Raw genomic sequence first — 18,444 nt, forward strand, 5'->3', positions numbered from 1 at the left:
TTAACATATGTAGACATTTTTTTTGTTGTCAGAATGTGGCATGGTTTCCAAATTCTTTATTTCAGCCTTCAGGCCATCAACTGGAACCGAAAAGGAGTTTGTTTGTTTTTTTGTTTGTTTTTTTAACACACTGCCCATGATTCAATAGTGTCTTGCCATTTCAGAACGAGTAAGGTAGGAGAAATGTACAACCTCTAATGTGTTGGAAAACAGATCAGTTTAGGACAGGTGTGGCTGAATCGAAGTGTTTGATTGCCAAGTTATGATCTTTGCTGGTTTATGCAGTTTGCTGATGTCAGTTTACTTGATGTGTTGATGACATCTGACAAAGCCATACAATTTATCCTTGTTTTTTCTGAAGTGTGGAATGTACCAAAGAGACAGCGGTCTCAGAAGATTGCATGAACAGGCCATAGTGGATCAAAGTGTTTTCTACCTCTGCCAGATTAGGGCTCAGTTTTGATCTAGCATGCACTTTTAAGGCTCTTGACGTAGTCCCAATATCATGCCTTGCTGTGCTGGTATCAGACGACTTAAAGATCTCAGGGGTTCCTTGGTACGGGAGTTGGCTTTCAAAAGCCAATTGTTCAGATACAAGACCAACAATACACCTGCATTATCGTTTTTAGTTGTCTTAATGTACTCTTGAGGAACGATTTTATTTTATCCATCTGGAATTTTAGACTAGTGATACACAGACTGACCACCTGACTGTTGGCCTAAAATGGAGATCTGGATCTCCATTTTAGATCTGGTCTGTAACTAAAACACTTACACCTAGGTTCATCCTTAAGGAACAGTATTTTCTCATGTAAACCCTTGGATGGCACCAAAAAACAGACACTGGAACCAGATCTCTGGTTCCCTATTAACCTCAGTCTCACCGGATATGCAGATAATTCATAGAATCAAGGGCTACACATAGAACCCACCTCAGACATGGTTTTGATCATAAAACAGAATTTTGACTTACCATAAATAATTTTTTTCCTTGGTATAATGACAGTACCTGTGGGATGTTCTTAATCATGGTTGACAAGTATTCAGAGAAATAAAATTAAAATAATTGGGTTCTTTCCCCTGCTCTCATACCTTTAAAAGGTTGTCCCATAATGAGCAGCCCAGTAACCGCAAGAAACCACATGTGGACCAAATGCTGCAAAAATATAAACATTTTATAGCAATCATAAAGGAAGGAAGGTTTTTTTTTTCCACCGCATAATGCCATTTTTTGTGGGATATGGCAAGATACCAGATGGGCAGGAAAAAATCATGAAATGGCCGCCAATAGCATCTTATGCCAGAAACCAGCTTCTGAGGAAGAAAAAGAGGTCTAGCCTGTAGTGTCTTATAAATGTATTCAATGATGACCACATGGGCGCTTTAAATATATCTTTCTTGAGAAGCTGAAGCTTTAGCCATCTAAAATGTTGCTATAGCTCTGGTGGGAGTGTACCATCATGGAAGAGGTAGTTTGAGACCCTTAACTTTGTATGCCAACTTGATTTTGTCATTCAATCACCCGTAAATGGTAGGTTTCGATGCCTTTACCTAGATATGGATCGTGGAAGTTGACAAATAGATGGTTTGATGTCCTGAAACCAAATTTCCAGTGTTCTTTTGATGTCCAGAAGGTGAAGTTTTGCTTCTTTAGGAGAAGGGGACTGACAAAATGATGGCAGAATGCCTGAGATTTATTTTAGACAGAACCCTGTTTCTGGATGTAACACCACCTTACCGTGATTAAAGATCTAAACATTTTCTGAACAAGACAAGGCTTGAATTTCCCCTGTGTGCCTGGCATAAGTGATTGCCACAAAAAAAACACAGTAATTTTACTTACCGTAAATTCCTTTTTTCTTAGAATAGTGGCAGTACTCACATGTGGGATGTTCCTTCTAGGTTGGACAAGAAACTCCCCCTTTTTTGAAAGATAATTGCGTGCCCCGCCTGCTGTCCCTATATAACCTGTATCTTAGAGGAGAACTCCAGTAACATAAAATAACCAAATGGAGACTGAATACTGCAAAAGTTATTTAATCCATATAAAAGTGGAGAGAAAGACAGTTTCCACCCCCTGCCACTATACTAAGAAAAAAGGAATTTACGGTAAGTAAAATTACTGTTTTTTCTCATGTATAGTGGCAGTACTCACTAGTGGGATATAGGAAGATCCCTGCAAAACGAGTAGAGGGTGGGAACTTAGAAGGCTACAGCCTGTAGCACCTTACGCCCAAAAGCAGCTTCAGGGGATGAGAATGTCCAGCCTATAATGTTTAATAAACGTATGCAATGAAGACCAAGTAGCCGCTTTACAGATGTCTTCAAGTGAGGCCGCTGCTTTTTCTGCCAGGAAGTTGCCATAGCACTAGTGGAATGGGCCTTCAATGGTAATCCAAACGGAACCCCTTTGGATTGATAAGCCAACTTAATGGTATCAGTTAGCCATCTGGATAAAGAAGGCCTGGAGGCAGTACAACCTTTGTTAGCACCCTGAAAGGAGACAAAAAGATGATCCAAGGTCCTAAAGCCTTGTGTTTTCTGAAGGTAAATTGATCTTCTAACATCAAGGAGATGCCCCTTTCTTTCAAGATCCGATGAAGGAGATTGGCAGAAGGAAGGCAGAACAATAGGTTGGTTCTTAGATGTACTAGAAACCACCTTGGGCAAAAACGAAGGCCTGGGGTGCAGGACTACTTTTTCTTAATGAAAAACAATAAATTCAGGAGCGGTGGTTCACAAAGGGCTTGATGAACCAAGGACAAATGCCTGGTAGGAAAAGGAGAGAAGGACGCTTGAGACGTACGGATTTAAAAAAACCTGCAGATAAGCAAGTCTGGGGCAATGTCACGAACCAGCACAAGTGACTTAATAAAAACAAAGGGAACGTTACCTGTGCTCTGGCCTAAATCCCCATGTGCATTTAAACAAAATGGAGGCTCTTTAGTTTTATTCCAATGGCCATTTGAATATATAAGCTCACCAGACACGTGAGATTGCCTTGACGTGTCTGGTGAGCTTATATATTCAAATGGCCATTGGAATAAAACTAAAGAGCCTCCATTTTGTTTAAATGCACATGGGGATTTAGGCCAGAGCGCAGGTAACGTTCCCTTTGTTTTTACTATGTATTTTAAGCTGTTGGATACTAAGCTACTGCTGCTGTAAGCGCGGTGCTTTATCTTTGTGTTTGTACAAGTGACTTAATGCTGAAATCTGGCACTTGAGTGTAGAGACCCCTAGGCCGGCTACAAAACCATCCTGCAAAAAAGATAGATTGATGCTCTGGCAGGATCCGTACCCTGAATGGAACACCAGGTCCTGAACTTCATCCAAATCCTAAAATAAATTCTTGCAGTTGACAAGCGGACTGAAGACAGAAGAACGTCACACAAATGGTCTGAAAGACCTTGTTCTTGGAGGATTAACCTTGCAGCAGCCATGCAGTCAGGTGGAAAATTTACAGGGTTTCTATGGGAAGAGAGTCACATGATTTATGACGTTGGTAGAGATAGGGAGAGACCAATGTGAGATTGTCATGTTTTCCACTACTGAAAACCAACTTCTGTTCGGCCAGAAGGGTAGGATGGCTAGAATCCTTGCTTTCTCCTATCTTATCTTCTAAACAATCCTTAGAATTATAGCTATCGGAGGGAAAATGTAACCCATGTTCTGGTTCCAAGTGATCGATAGGCCATCTAAGAAGTCTGGGCAATCTCGTGCTTGGAGAAAAGCAAAAGTCTGAACTTTCCTGTTTCTCCTCGTGGCCATAAGGTCGATATCCAGAAGGCCGAAGCGGGTAACCAACTCCAAGAAAACTTGATTTGAGAGGGACCAGTCTGCCTTAGACCAAAGACGCCTGCTGAGGTTGTCTGCGATTATGTTCAGAGACCCTCTGATAGGAGTAGCCGAGATTGCAATAAGTCTTGATTGGGCCCAAGACATAATGTGAAAGCATAGGTCCTGCAGAGCTTTCACCCTTGTGCCTCCTTGGTGATTTACGTAAGCCACTGTTGTGGCGTTGTCTGACTGGATCCTCACTGCCCGACTGGTGATAACTGGACAGAAAGACTCTAGTGCCTTCCATACCGCTTTCAACTCTCTGAAGTTAGAGGAAGCGATTGCCTCTTCCCTGTTCCAAATACCTTGACAGAACTGAGAACCTAGATGGGTGCCCTAACCTGTCTGGGAAGCATCTGTGGTTACCGTAATACAATTTTTTTGTGTGAGATGCCTTTTGAAATGTTTTTGTCTTTCCACCAATTCAGTTGTTTCCTCACCACTTTGGATAGGTGAAAGGCAGAGTCTAGATCCTCCTGTTGTCTTGACAATTGAGAAAGAATGTCCCATTATAATGGTCTTAATTCCGCTTTTGCCCAAGCCACTGCTGTGATTGCAGAAGTGAGGAGTCCCAGTACACTCATTGCTTCCCTGATGGAGCTTGATTTTTTCTGCAGACCTGAAACGGCTTTGTAAATCCGTCTTTGTTTCGGCCTTGGAAGGAAAAGAGACAGGGACCTTGAGTCTACCCGAAGTCCCAGGAATTCCAGACTTAATGAAGGAATCAACTTTAGGAGCCAACCATGTTCTTTTAAAAAACTTTTATACCAATCTCGAGGTGTGATCTTAGTAGCTGTACTGATTGGGCTTTCAAGAACCAATAGTCCAGGTACAGAACTATAGCAATACCTCTCAGGCGTAAAGCTGCTGCTATGGGAGCCAAGATTTTTGTAAATATGCGAGGAGCTGATGACAGGCCAAAGGGTAGCGCCTTGAACTGAAAGTGGAGAATTCTTCGTCTTCCCGTTAAGACTGCAAATCTGAGGAACTTCCGGGAGGACTCTGATACCGGTACATGGAGGTAGGCATCTTTCAGGTCTAATTTTGCCATGAATTCCCCCTTTTGAAGGGTGAGAGAGTGACAGACAGAATATTTTACATACAAAATTTTTGATACGGTATGCAAGTGTTGACCTACTTGAGGTCTAGGATAGGCCGGAAGAATCCGTCTGGTTTTTGCACCAAGAACAGGCGAGAATAAAAGCCCTAAAAATGCCCATTGTTTAGGTACCTTCTCTACCACATCCATGCGTAAAAGTATAAGAGATTCTGCCAGGAGTGCCTCCGATTTCTTTATCGACGGATAACTTGACAGCAGGAATGATGGTTGTGGTATTGCAGAAAACTTGATTCTGTAACCTTCTGAAATGGTTCTTAGAATCCAACAGTTTGACGTTATCTTTTTCCATTCGTGAGCGAAGAAACAAAGACGTCCTCCTACCCTCTTGGCGGCAACATTTTTAGATCCTGTCTAGACCATCGACTGCCAGTTTCACCTTGTTTCTGAGATCTACGAAATCATCCTTGGTAACAAAAAGGAACGTTGACCCCTGATCTGATATCTTTTATATTTTTGAGGTCTCGAATCCTAAGGTAGAGCCTTCCTTGTTTCAGACATTTGCCTAATAATGTCTTCCAAAGGAGTACCGAAAAGCTTGTTCCTCTCGAAGGGTAGTTCACACAAGGCTGAATCTGCTGTCCATGTTCTTAGCCATAGGGCTCTTCTGGCCACTGAGGACAAGCCCATGATTCTGGCAGATAAAGGTAGTGTCTCATCAGAGGCATCCGAAAGAAACTCGTTAGATAGTTTCAGGAGGAACAGAAGCTGGGCAGGGTCGTTCTTAGACTTTCCCATAAGAGACTCTTCTAGGGCTTGGAGCCAAACGCTCTGTGCTCTAAGAACTGCTGAGCCTGCTATTTCATCTCTGGATTGGTAGCCTGCGGCCTGGAAGATCCTTCTACACAAAGTTTTGGCTTGCTTGTCCATGGGGTCCTTCAATCCAGAGACCTCCCCAATGGGTATAGTGGTCTTCTTTGCCAGTTGGGCTATCTGAATGTCAACCTTGGGAAGATCCTCCCATTTCTCTTCAGACTGTAGTTTAAAAAAAAAAGTTTGAAATGCTTCGAAATAAACATGTCTTTCAGGATTCTTCCATTCTCTTTGAAGGAGATCCATTAGTTTGGGAAGCATCGGGAAGCCTTTAACCTTACCCTTGATAGGTTCAGGTTCCTGTACAGCAGTCACGACTTTTATAAACTTTTTAAGCTCTTCTGGTGGAAAACCTTCCTCCACACTTAAAGCCAGACTGGAAATATCAGAAGGCGAGGAAGATGAACATTCCCCTGATGAGAGATTAGACAGGGAAGGAGATCTTTCTCGCCTAAGTTTCTTTGTCTGCTTCTCCTGAATAGCTGGTTCTTTCTTTACGGCATATTTGAAAGATTCAAAGGTCTGGGACAAGTTTTCCTGGAACCAGCACAGGAAGGATGACATATCAGTTTGCTTGGCTTTCTCTAGCAATTCCGTGTAGCACTGATTGCATGCCTTTTTACGACATGCAGTCAGGTAGAGGGACTGCACATTCCAGACAACATAAGTGCTTAGATTTACTTGTAGCCTTTTTAGGGACAGAAGCTGACATTTTTTCTTTATCAACCTTATCCGGAGAAATAGGACTGGACATATCTGAAAAAAAAAAACAAGCATGCAATAGTGACAGGTGTCAAAGGGAGTTTAAAGAGTAAAATCTCACCTCAAACACCTCACAACCGTGTAGGAGGGCTGGTGACGCAGATAACTAGGACTGTACACCCACCCTTGGGGTCAGACAGGCTCTGCACAGCTTTATAGCCAAACAAATTTGTAAATATGGCGCCAATATTACTGACACCTTTGCGCATGCACAGTAGCACGATTAGGTGTTCAGTGGAACGCAAAACCTCCCGGGCGTGCGTTCCACTGCTGTGCGCATAAGATGCTTAGTGGGAGGTCCGCCCAGGACCTCCCAGTGATGCCACAAATTGACCGATTTACGGTCGCGTTCCGTAACGCAAACCTGGAAGTATGCCTTGCCGCTCAGCTCCTGCCCGGGGAGCTATTAGGCACTCACCTCCCCGATCAGCAGCCTGTGCTGACCACACCATTCTCCACCTGGACCTTGGAGGAGCTTGTCCGTCCCATTGCCGGGACAAGAAGAACTGGAGTTCTCCTCTAAGATACAGTTTATATAGGGGCAGCAGGCGGGGCACGCAATTATCTTTCAAAGAAGGGGGAGCTTTTTGTCCAACCTAGAAGGAACATTCCACTTGTGAGTACTGCCACTATACGTGATAAAAAATTCTACCTTTAATTATAATAAATGTGTACGAGACTTTACTCAAGCGGCTCAAAGGGAGCTTGATAAAAAGGACTCTGAGCACTAAAGTCAAATGCCAGGCAGGGAAAATATATGTGCAAGGAGGACATCTGAGCAAAATGGTTTGGAATAAAAAAAACTGGATTTTGAAAATTTAGCATTGAAATAAACAAGCAGTCAACTTTAACAATCCCAGAGTCTTGTTTGGAAGTTCTTAGTTCTCCAACAATTGATTTGATTTAGAGGAAGATTCCAAGATGTTCGGGTTAGTTGTTTCCGAAAACCAACCGAGATGTAACCAATATGGTATTATTGCCAACACTGTCGCCCTGTCTGCTCTGATCTTTTGAAGGATATGAGAGATAAGAGGAACTTGAGCGAAGACATTTGCAATCCTGAAGTTCCATTTCACAGTGAGACCGTCCCAAAACTGAAGATTGTCTGTCCGGTACCTTCCTGTTTTTCCTTGGTGCCATTAGATCTATATCTGGCAGAGGAGATGCAGATATCTGACTTTTGTTCCACGTTGGTTAACAATATCACAAGAGTCACTTTTATAAACAGACTGAATTCAGACTGCTTTGTGTGTGTGATCCATGGCTCGATTGTCTAGAAGTGCTAAAACTGCCTTCATCTCCTGATAATTTGAGGATGGGGTTTTCTCCTATTTCAGATTAAATGCCTTGACGAATTAGGATTTTTAGATAAAGGCCCCAAACCTTTGAGGATTAGACTGTAAAAGTAATCCACTACATTTGCTGGAAAGGCAAGCCCTGGAACAGAGACTCTGATTTATTCCAAACTAGTGGTTGTCACCATTACTGGGAGCAGAAGGACACTTTACAATGGTTCCTAAATGGCTCCTATGTATTAGTCAACCTGTGCCCATTATAGGTGTAGGAGGTTTATAATGTGTGCGTATACTATTAAATGTATTGCCTGCTCTCCTGTACTGCTAAGGATTGCCATCAACTAGGTGGATTTGGCTATTGAGCCTGTGTAGTGCCCACTGTTGGTAGTAACAGCAATATGCAGCAATAGCAAGGCTGGTTAATTTGCATATTGTTGTTTCTGCAGACAGGAGAGTTGTTTTGTGTTTAATATTGTCTTTCCCACCCCTTTATACAAATGTTCTGTTATTATAATTTCCTGTATATTTTGTGACATGTTTTGGTTATTTGAATTTTATTAGGTTTGTCACAATCATTTGGGCTAGTTCCAAGTAAACAAGTTTTGGATGTCAGTTCCCTTTTGGATCCCTCTAGCCCTGGGATAATTCAAGAGATCTAAGCTTGAGAGCCGCAATTGCCTTTGTAAAGGCAATAACTATAATCACTGTAAGCAGAACTGCAGCAGAATAGGCAGAGGGGACGATACCTGCCTGGAAGGAGAGCTGCTGCCAGGTCGGTTGCAAAAGCTACCGAAGGACCCCAGTCAAGCTGCGACGACTGAGGCAAAAGCGTTCCAGGGTCCCTGCAAGCAGCTAGGAAGAGGACTTGGCGGAGGTACCCAGCCGGGCTACAGGGAGCTCCGTCAAAGTTTCCATATGGAACCTTTGGTACTGAATACAGGCGTTAACCCTTTTTAAGTCTAGCACCAGCCGGAATAAAAGAACTTGCTTTGCAGCCAGGAACAACCATGAATAAACCCCTTTGAATTCTTGTTTGGGAACGCGCTCGATTACTTTTTTTTTTTTTTATGGAAAGCGTTCAGAGAAGGGCTACTCAACTGGTTCATGGATTGCAGAATAAAACTTACAAGGAAAGGTTAAAGCATCGTAACATGTATAGCTTGGAGCAAAGAAGAGACGGAGGGATATGATAGAAACACAGTAAAGGAGGAGACTATATTTAAAAGAAGAACTACCACAACAACAAGAGGACAGTCTTAAATTAGAGGGGCAAAGGTTTAAAAATAATATCAGGAAGTATTACTTTACTGAGAGGGTAGTGGATGCATGGAATAGCCTTCCAGCTGAAGTGGTAGAGGTTAACACAGTAAAGGAGTTTAACCCCTTAAGGACACATGACGTGTTTGACATGTCATGATTCCCTTTTATTCCAGAAGTTTGGTCCTTAAGGAGTTTAAGCATGCATGGGGTAGGCATTTGGCTAACCTAACTAATAAGATAAGGCCAGGGACTAATTCAAGTATTTAGAAAATTGGGCAGACTAGATGGGCCAAATGGTTCCTATCTGCGGTCACATTCTATGTTAACAGATTAAATGCCCTGGTCAGTAGAGGGATTTTTTTTTTTTTTCTTGAATGGTAGCAAGCACAAAAGAAATTTGGAGCATGTTTTTCTATGAATCCCATTCTGTCTCTGATAGCATGTAAGACCAACGGCTTTTCTGTAGTCTGCTCCCACATTTTAAAAATCCCTTGTAATCTTCCTCCTAATTTCTTGGTATCACAACACCTTGTCTTGCCTGGCGTTTATCCTCACTGAACCTAGAGTCATGTTTCGGTCTCCAAAGAGATAGGTTATTATATTGAAACAACCTTTAATTCCAAAATTGGAGTCTCATATTTCCAGAGGTCTTGATGTAGCACCTTCTTGGCCTCAGACATTGGTTTCTCTAATGGATAGTCAAGCAACGTATTTCTCTCAAAGGGAAATTCACACAAGGCAGATTTAGATGTTGTGTCTGTGTCCACAATCAGAGTCATATAGCACTTTTGGCAAAAGATGACAAACCCATATTGCGAGCTGAAAGCTAGAGAACCATCGCAGACATATTGCACAAAAACCAAGTCGCCATCTTTAGGTTTCTGATCAGGTGACCTAACTTTTAGACCCATTTAAAATAGTGATTCTAGTGATTGCTGACACAAGGTTTTGTACACTTGCTATTGTGATCTCAGCTACGGATGACTTGCATTGAAAGCTTGCCGCTTCAAATAACCTTTCAGCCTGTTTACCGATTTGGTTAAGTAGAGGGTCTCAAGGACCCAAATAGACAAAGTGGTCTTTAGAAAGCTGGGCTATTTGTACATCTACCTTAGGTAGATCCTTCCAATTAGGTGTCATGTAAATTTAAAATTGTAATAAAAATTTTGGAAATGAATGCCATTTTCTCTGTGCACTAACTCCAGCAGTTTGGAATTTACAGAAAAGCCTTTTCCTTTCTTTCTAGAAGAATCCCTTTATTCTGTAACCACAATAATATTTTTAATGAATCTATTCAGGTCGTCAGGTGGAAAAAACTGATTCCACACTAGAGTTCAGGCTAGAGGCCTCAGAGACACGTGGCAACATTCACCAGAAGATAAATCCAACTGAGAAGAGGACATGCTTTTCCTACGCCTTTTAAAATCGATCGGTCCTGGACAAATACAGATTCTTTGGATTTAAATCACCGAATCCTTAAAGAACTCAAAAAACGGATCAGCACAGTATAAATAGGCTAAGCGCAATTCACATTTTGCACCAAAATTGAAATTAGGTTGAGCATGTACAGTAGCACAAATCAGAATTTCAGAGGAAGGCTGCCCCAAAGTGTGCATTCCACCACTGCACACAGACTCCAGGTCTGTCAGGTGATTGGTACACCTCTTAACATCCTCCGCCGGATGCTCCAGAGATCAACACCATGCAGCTCAGCCATTAGGTTGCATACCCACAAGCATCAGCCCATGTGTTTCACCACCCCCGGCCCCAGAAGCACCAGTCAAAATTAGAACTGGGCTCAGTCTGGGACAACCTTTTAAAAGTATGCGAGGGAGGAACCATTTTATTATTTTAACTTGATTTCCAAGAGTACTCATCCACCAGGATTAATAACCCCAAATCCCACAGGTACTGCCACTGTGTGGAAATATTAATAAAATGCATCTGATGCTTCAGCCAACTCTATCTGAAGCAGGACAGGAAAGATGATGACCGTTTGGAGAGGGAGATCCTTTCATAGGAATATGCTCATCCTGTGCTACCTGTAGGAGGCATGGTCTATGGTAACATGTGTTTGCTGTAGAATGGGAATAGAGGAGTTTATGGATACAAATTAACATTTACCCTATTCTAAAGTAATATTACAAATGTTCTCAAGATACAATATACAGATATGCAATTAATTAGGTTAGAAACATTTTTACTAAATTTGGAGAATCAAGATCTAAGTTTCCTTAAACATAGGTTTTAGGGATGATTTGCTGGAGAAACCAGTTCTACAAGCCACAGATTTGACAAATAATTGTTTGATTTTCCAATTGCAGATATCAAAGCAATAATTATCGTAAATATTAAGAACGTTGGACATTACATGTTAAAAACAGCCAGAATGCTCACCCTCATGGGGTTAAAAATAAGATTTGAGCATCTGATATTTCGGATCCACTTACGGGCAATTGTTAGGGTGCTCATCAGAGAAGCTGAAGGGAAGGAAAGCGCTTGCACTCAGGATACCATGGTCATGTACACTCCCACCCTCTGTTACCATCTGCCAGCTTCCATAATCTGTAGAGACGGAAGATCCAGGCTGAGACAGGTCTGGAGATCTGAGGCGAAGAAAGAGGAAGATGATGGAATAAGAGTCTTCTATTGAAAGAACAGTTGTTAAGGCCTCTGGAGATGCCATCTGCAAAAGCTATTCTGCCACCAGTTGAAGAGAATGTGGTATGTTAAGCTATGTGGTCACCAGAAGGAAGATGTGGTGGACTCGATACGAAGAAGACCTCCAAAAGTTAAAACTTTAAGAAGTCCAATGAAGTATAGCAAAGCCAAGAACCATGCAAGAACCAGCATACCAAAAAAGCAGTAAAGACCTCAGTGTGCCACAGGTTAGTGCATCATAATGGGCCTTCCCATTAAAAAAAAAAAAAAAAAGTAAAAAAGTAATTAAACTCTGCAGCCAGAAGCAAGTGATATAAACACATAGTTAAACCCTATATAGATTTTTGATTGAAAAAGGTGAAACTTTTTGAAGAAGAGAACAAAAAAAAGTTAATATGAAATTGAATTGTATGAAGCTGAAAAAGTTATTGGGGGAGAGTAAGGGGAAAACATTATTAAAGTTGAAGTGGCTTAAATTAAACAGAAACAAAAACAAAAAGAGGCACTACCATTAAATTGTGAAATAGTGGGACTGTAACAATAATATTGTTGCCTAGGATTTAGTAGAGGAAAACAGGATCATATCTCATGGTCAGTCTGATTTGAGGAATATCAAAGAGAAGAGAAATAGGATTCTGTTATTTCCACTTTGTTCGTGTATCCACTACCAAGCCTGCTCTACTACAGTTGTTTTGCCTATTTGCCATGCATTTTGTGCAAATGGCAGCTTGTTACTGGCCACAACTACAGAGTGACATGTGCTCCCTTGTCCTAGGATTAGGGATAGGCAATACACTTGTGAAACCCTTAACTTGTTTATTAACTGCATTACAGCACAGGCTTATTTCAGGAATTTGGGGCTCAAAATGTTAAAAGGAACAGTCCAAGCACCAGAATATATATAAAAAAACAAAACAAAAAAAAACACAACAACTAATTCCTACATTTAGTATACAGGATCCTTCAGAAATATACATGATTAAAAGATTATATTATATTTAAAAAATAGTTGGAGGATTTTATTAACACTAATCCTTTATATAGTGTTAATAAAGTCATTGGGGAGTTTTGAAAAGCAGTGCAAATTATTAAAAGGTGGGACAATCACCATGGAAACAAGGAGACACATTTAACACACAGCAGTAGTTCTGATAGTCTGTGTCCAATTTATGAACTTTGAAACAGAGAAAGTGGAGGTCTAAACTTCCATTCGGTTTTAGTTCTCTATTAAATTCAGCAACAGTATTTGGTCTTCCATTTTTGCATAGTTTTAGCAGATAAGTAGTGCTTCTGACCAAAGAGGGCTAAAGCAAGGTGCAGACAACACGGAGAACGGACAATTCAAAGGTTTGTCCTTAGTTTAGTTTCCAGTATTACAGAATATTTCTCCTCTAGCTAGGAGTTGTCAATAGCCTTCTGCGGAGCTGCAAGTCACTTTACCGGCATAATTACTTCTACCTGGCAAGTTCACATCTCCTCAGTGCAGAAATGTGTCATTGCTAGTCCAGCACTGACATATACAAACACCAGCAGGCAGAAGATTTATGGGAGCAACGCTCTCAGGTAGCAGTAAAATTAGAAGTCATAATCTAGTAGACAGCTATTCACCATCACAAAAGCGTACAGCTATCTGGGTCGAGGTACACTGCAAAGCTTAGCAATCAGAAGGGATCCAGAAGGAACAATTGTGTTGCTGTAATACGGAGGCTGGTAATATTTATATAGATTACCCTCTGTAGAACAAATCACAACATTTTACATGCATCACAGCCTGGGCTGCCAGAGGGCAAATCAATATATAGATAAAAATGGGTGGGCAAGAAGAGTCTCTAAAGAAAATACATTTTGTTATTTTGCAGTTCGCACAAGAAAATAATCTTACTGTCTCTCGGAGGTTTTGTAGGGTTCTGAACACACAATCTCATTGTATACATACATGCACACGTTATATATACACCAATACCAGATCCAAATACACATTTTAACACATACATGCACACACCCAAAACTGATCTTTAACACTATACATATTAGCATTCGTAAGATATGCATGCTTTGCATCCATTTAATTTTATAGTTGGCAATATGGGACTCCAAATATTTTTCTGCAATTGAAACAGTTTGATTGATTAACCGCAGCAGACTGAGCAGAAATTAAATTTATTGTTAAATCTCCCCCTGTTATATAATATAGTAAAGCGCAATGGAATATATTGGCGCTATATAAATGCCAATAATATGCAACAAGGTTTACAGCAAGGTCTGTTCTTGCCCAAGGGTACAGAAATGTAGGAATTGTGTTTCTATTCTGGCCACGAACCATAAAGACCATCTTCAATGACATTACTATACATTCGGAACGGTTTTACCCTTGATGGCCAGGTCATTTGTTTGTTTTCAGCATCCTGAATAAATGTAATTAAAAGACAAAGTGTTGGGTCTTTCACGTAACCAAGTTCGCTGAATTTTTTAAAATATTTTTATAATAATGAGTGCCTAACCCCCTTCCTCCCCCCCTCCCCCCCCCGCCCCACCCTCCTCGTTTAAAATATAATTACAGTTAAGCTGCTGACTACTCTATAAAGAGGTGGTCCCCGCCATGGAGGTGACTTCATATATAAAAAAATAAAAAATAAAAAGTTAGCTCGGGAGTATTATTTTACTTTGTTTTGATAAATGATTCTCTGTACTAATCTCAACTTCTATATACTGTTGCGTCAATAAAAGATAAATTGACACAAAAAAAAAAAACACAAAGTGGGGAAGAAGTGCTTAGAGCAGAAAACTGGTTTGGGCATAGTTCTAAAATAGTCCTTACCATGGAGATTGCTCCACTTTAATAAAATGACCATGGCCTTTTGAATAGTGTTGCTTTTAACCCCTTGACAGAATTATTCCATTATTAGTCTTTCACCATAATCCAGACAAATGATTGGGTTGTTCCATCTTGGCATAAGATCTTTAAACTGTTGCAGGACTATAAAGATCTACAAAAGCAGGATATTTATATAATGTATAAGGTCTGCAGGGGTGAGATTGCAATGATGGCATGAAATATCATCGGTCTTAAAAGTGGATAAATGCAAAGGATTCTGAAGACCGCTATAGTACGTCAATATACAAAACGGGAGCGGTGGTCACAGATTACTTTAGTGCCTATTAAATTAGTCTGCCAAGAATGTCCATTGAGTACATACTCAAGAGATGCAGATTAACAGATTTCATCATGTCACAAACTCTTACCCATCTCTGAAATTGTCCTTCCTACAAGCAAGTAACCATTTTGGCAATCAACATGTCCAGTTCCAGTCAGGGCTGGGAAAATACTTTATTTTTAAGGATAACCCTCTTTGCAAGTTAAAACTGAAACATCTCCTGAAGACATGCTCACAAAAAGCACATCCCACACTCATAACAAAAGAAGAGGATAATTTCATCTACCTCATTTTATTTTTCACTTATTCTGCTGCTCTCACAAACTCATTCATTCAATCCTTGTCCCTCCGTTAAAAATCCCCATCACACCCTAATTGAGAATTCACCGTTCCACGCAACTAATACCTGTGGATTACAAGGTATAAGCAAGCATAATATTGTTCCCATCCATTTCAGTACATACCTCTTCTGGATCCACTATAAAATTCCCACACTAATATTTCTAAAATGCGTCAGATTAACCCTGTTCACTGCACACTGTACCATATTCACAAAATCATTCCCACTGGTTATCATTCTTTTACTTCGAGTCTGCCAGCTTCAGTTCATTCCTCAACCAATACCCTAGTGTTATTCTCCCAATTACAAACCCTACCTTATATTTACTACAATACATCTTCCCATTAACCCTGTGTCTCTTGCCATTCTCACCCCATTACAATGTCAGTCTCTTTCTCCTAGACCCTGTATATCACTCCCCATATCCTGCTACACCTGTGTCTTGTCTCAAGAGCACCATGTATGTGCCACTGGCGGATCCAGAGCCTTTTCTCTGGAGGGGCACTCAGATTATATAAAGAAACAATCCAGGCACAATAACCACTACAGCTCTCTGTAGTGGTTATGGTACCAGGAGTGCCGTGGTGCCCTTCCAGAGTAAATAGTCAAACCGTTTAAAAATAGTTTGACAATTTACCTGGGGTCTCCCACAAACACTTATTTGAAATTGCGCTTATAAATATATAGTATTGAGAAGCCCTTGTGGTCCTCATGGCAGTTCTAGTTGGGGAGTGAACTCTAGTTTGCAGCTACGGAGCGTTGCCATGGTAATCGCAGCAACACTCCGTGCTGGGGAGAGGAGACCCGGCAGAGGTGCAAGCTAGAGCTCTCGGATCTCCTCTCCCTCCCGTGCCAGCCGCCCAGCAATGTGCCTGTGGACTGGTGAGTAAGATCTCTGATCTCCCCTCCGGTCCATGAAGGCACACAGCAGGGCCGGCGCTTGGATAGCACCGGCCCTGCAGGGGAGAGCATCGGCTCTCGGGGCCTCCCATAGCCCTTGCCTCTCTCCTCATGCCATCACCAGTTACCCCTATGGGACAGGAAGTGATCCCAGGGAATTCTTGCTCTAACCATTGACCATTACTATTATGGTGTGTCAGTGCTGTTACAGAACAGCAGAGGCATGGCCAAGCTTTCCTATCCCAGACCCGTTCAGAGAAGCTTGGACACAAAATGGAAATACTGTGTGCAATTGAGGAGTCTTGCCATGTCCCTGCCAATCTGTCAGCAGCTAGCACACACAACAAATATGATCTATCTCCCTCAAAGGCATTTTGCCGGCATTCTCAAATACCACTTAAGTCCCAATACATCAGAGTTCCTTTGATGCATTAACAAATTAGCCTGTGAAATACCCACACACTCACAGATCAGTGTAATAGATCATGCTCTGCAATATTGGTTATACAATATCAGACATGCCGTGGTGAGAATTCTAGTCATCAGGTGCCACAAGACAGGATAGTATTTAAGGATATTTATATGCAATATATAACTACCTTTATATTAGTTGGCCTTTATTGCTTCACTGAACTCCACAAAAGGACTAGATCCCAATACAAAGGAACACATTCCACAAAAGGCTGGGGAAATCTTAGTTGATATTACAACTATATGCTAGCACTTTCTGCTATAATTATACAGCGAAAAATGACAAGTGCACTAAGAAATGGTTTCTCCCAGCGTTTTGAAATAAAGCAATATAAAACTAAGCAAGTCTAAGTTACAAATTACCCTAGAAGTCTCCTACCGTTAAAAAGATATTCACTTAAAGCTGCACTGTCATGCTGAACTTACCTTTCTTTAATTGATTCCTCCTCTCTCCCTCTGTCAGGATCTGTTCATTTCTTCCGGTCTGTTCTAGTTTTCTTTAAAACAAAAGACAAAGTAGGAACTACTTTGTCTTATGGAGGTTTCCTACACCTGACCAGCAGAGGAGCAAAGTGTGCTTCGTTTCCGGTGATCAAAGCAATTTCCCCCACAATTCTCAGCTTTAATCTGTGATCTTGCAATGCTTTCGGTCAGTATTCCCGAACGTCCTGTCACATGGACAGAACGTCGGCGAAACTACCAAATTTAGTCGTAACAGAATGATAACAGTTTCTCCATTCATGTTAGGACACAATTCTGGACTTTGTTCATATCGGAATTTCATTCTAATGAATGAAACTCTGAACCTATTCGTGCCGCGGCTGCATCTTGCAGCCGCTTAGTAGCCAACTTCTAATTCCCACGGTATCAGGGAGCGATCTACCAAAAGGCTGAAAGACCTAAAGTGGTCTTTCAGCCAAATTTACGAATACCAAGTAAAGATTACTTGGCATTAGTCAATTCTGCCCCTACTCGCTATATATCGCATGTAGGGGAATGTCTAGTAAACCGTGAGCAGCCTAGCCTAAATAAAGCCCTAGTGCCCCCTCCCGTGCTATCAAACAACCAATCAGAGAGTTATGAGTCAAATTACACAGCATGGGAAAATTCCAAAGAACTTTCCCACGCTCAATAGGTTTCACCCCCCACCTGCCGCTCAGGGGTGGGGGATGCCGCTCAGGGGTGGAGGGCAATAGGTCCCCAATTCAGTTTAATAGACCCAACTCGCACGCCACGGGTGGGGGGACACTATGGTTGTTTTTAAACAGTGATTTACTAGACATACCCCCTAGACATGCCAAGTAATCTTTACTTGGCATTAGTAAATTTGTCAGGAAGCTATCTACCAAAAGGCTGAAAGAATTTAGGTCTTTCAGCCTTTTGGTAGATAGCTCCCAGATACCGTGGGAATTAGGGAGTTGTCTACTAAGCGGTTGCAAGATGCAGCCGCGGCAATGAATAGGATCAGAGTTTCATTTATCCGAATGAAATTCCGATACGAACAAAGACCCGAAATGCATCCCAACACGAATGGAGAAACTGTTCTCATTCTGTTAGGACGAAATTTGGTAGTTTCTCTGGTGTTCTGTCTAAGTGACAGGACGTTCGGGAATACTGACAGGAAGCATCGCAAGATCACAAATCAAAGGTGATAATTGTGGGAAAATTGCTCCGACCACCGGAAATTAAGCACACTTTGCTCCTCCGCTGGTCAGGCGTAGGAAGCCTTCATAAGACAAAGTAGCCCCTACTTTGTCTTATTTTTTTTAAAGTAAACTAGAGCAGACAGGAAGAAATAAATTACAGATCCTTAGGGAGAGAAGAGGAATC

General features: G+C 41.4%; 1 protein-coding gene across 4 annotated transcripts in view; it reads right to left on the reverse strand.

Moving 5' to 3' along the window:
• MTMR14 (myotubularin related protein 14) overlaps nucleotides 1–18,444 on the reverse strand; it is a 65,017-nt gene that overhangs the window by 5,480 nt on the left and 41,093 nt on the right. For 2 of the 4 annotated variants that reach the window (XM_063426743.1, XM_063426742.1), the window contains exon 18: nucleotides 11,538–11,693. The exons of the other annotated variants lie outside the window; for them this stretch is intronic. In XM_063426743.1, the coding sequence (XP_063282813.1) occupies nucleotides 11,538–11,693 (156 nt within the window). The remainder of the gene's footprint in view (nucleotides 1–11,537; nucleotides 11,694–18,444) is intronic. 4 annotated transcript variants of the gene reach the window in all.

Source organism: Pelobates fuscus, chromosome 7 (assembly GCF_036172605.1).
Source record: "Pelobates fuscus isolate aPelFus1 chromosome 7, aPelFus1.pri, whole genome shotgun sequence".
Lineage (NCBI taxonomy): Eukaryota > Metazoa > Chordata > Amphibia > Anura > Pelobatidae > Pelobates > Pelobates fuscus.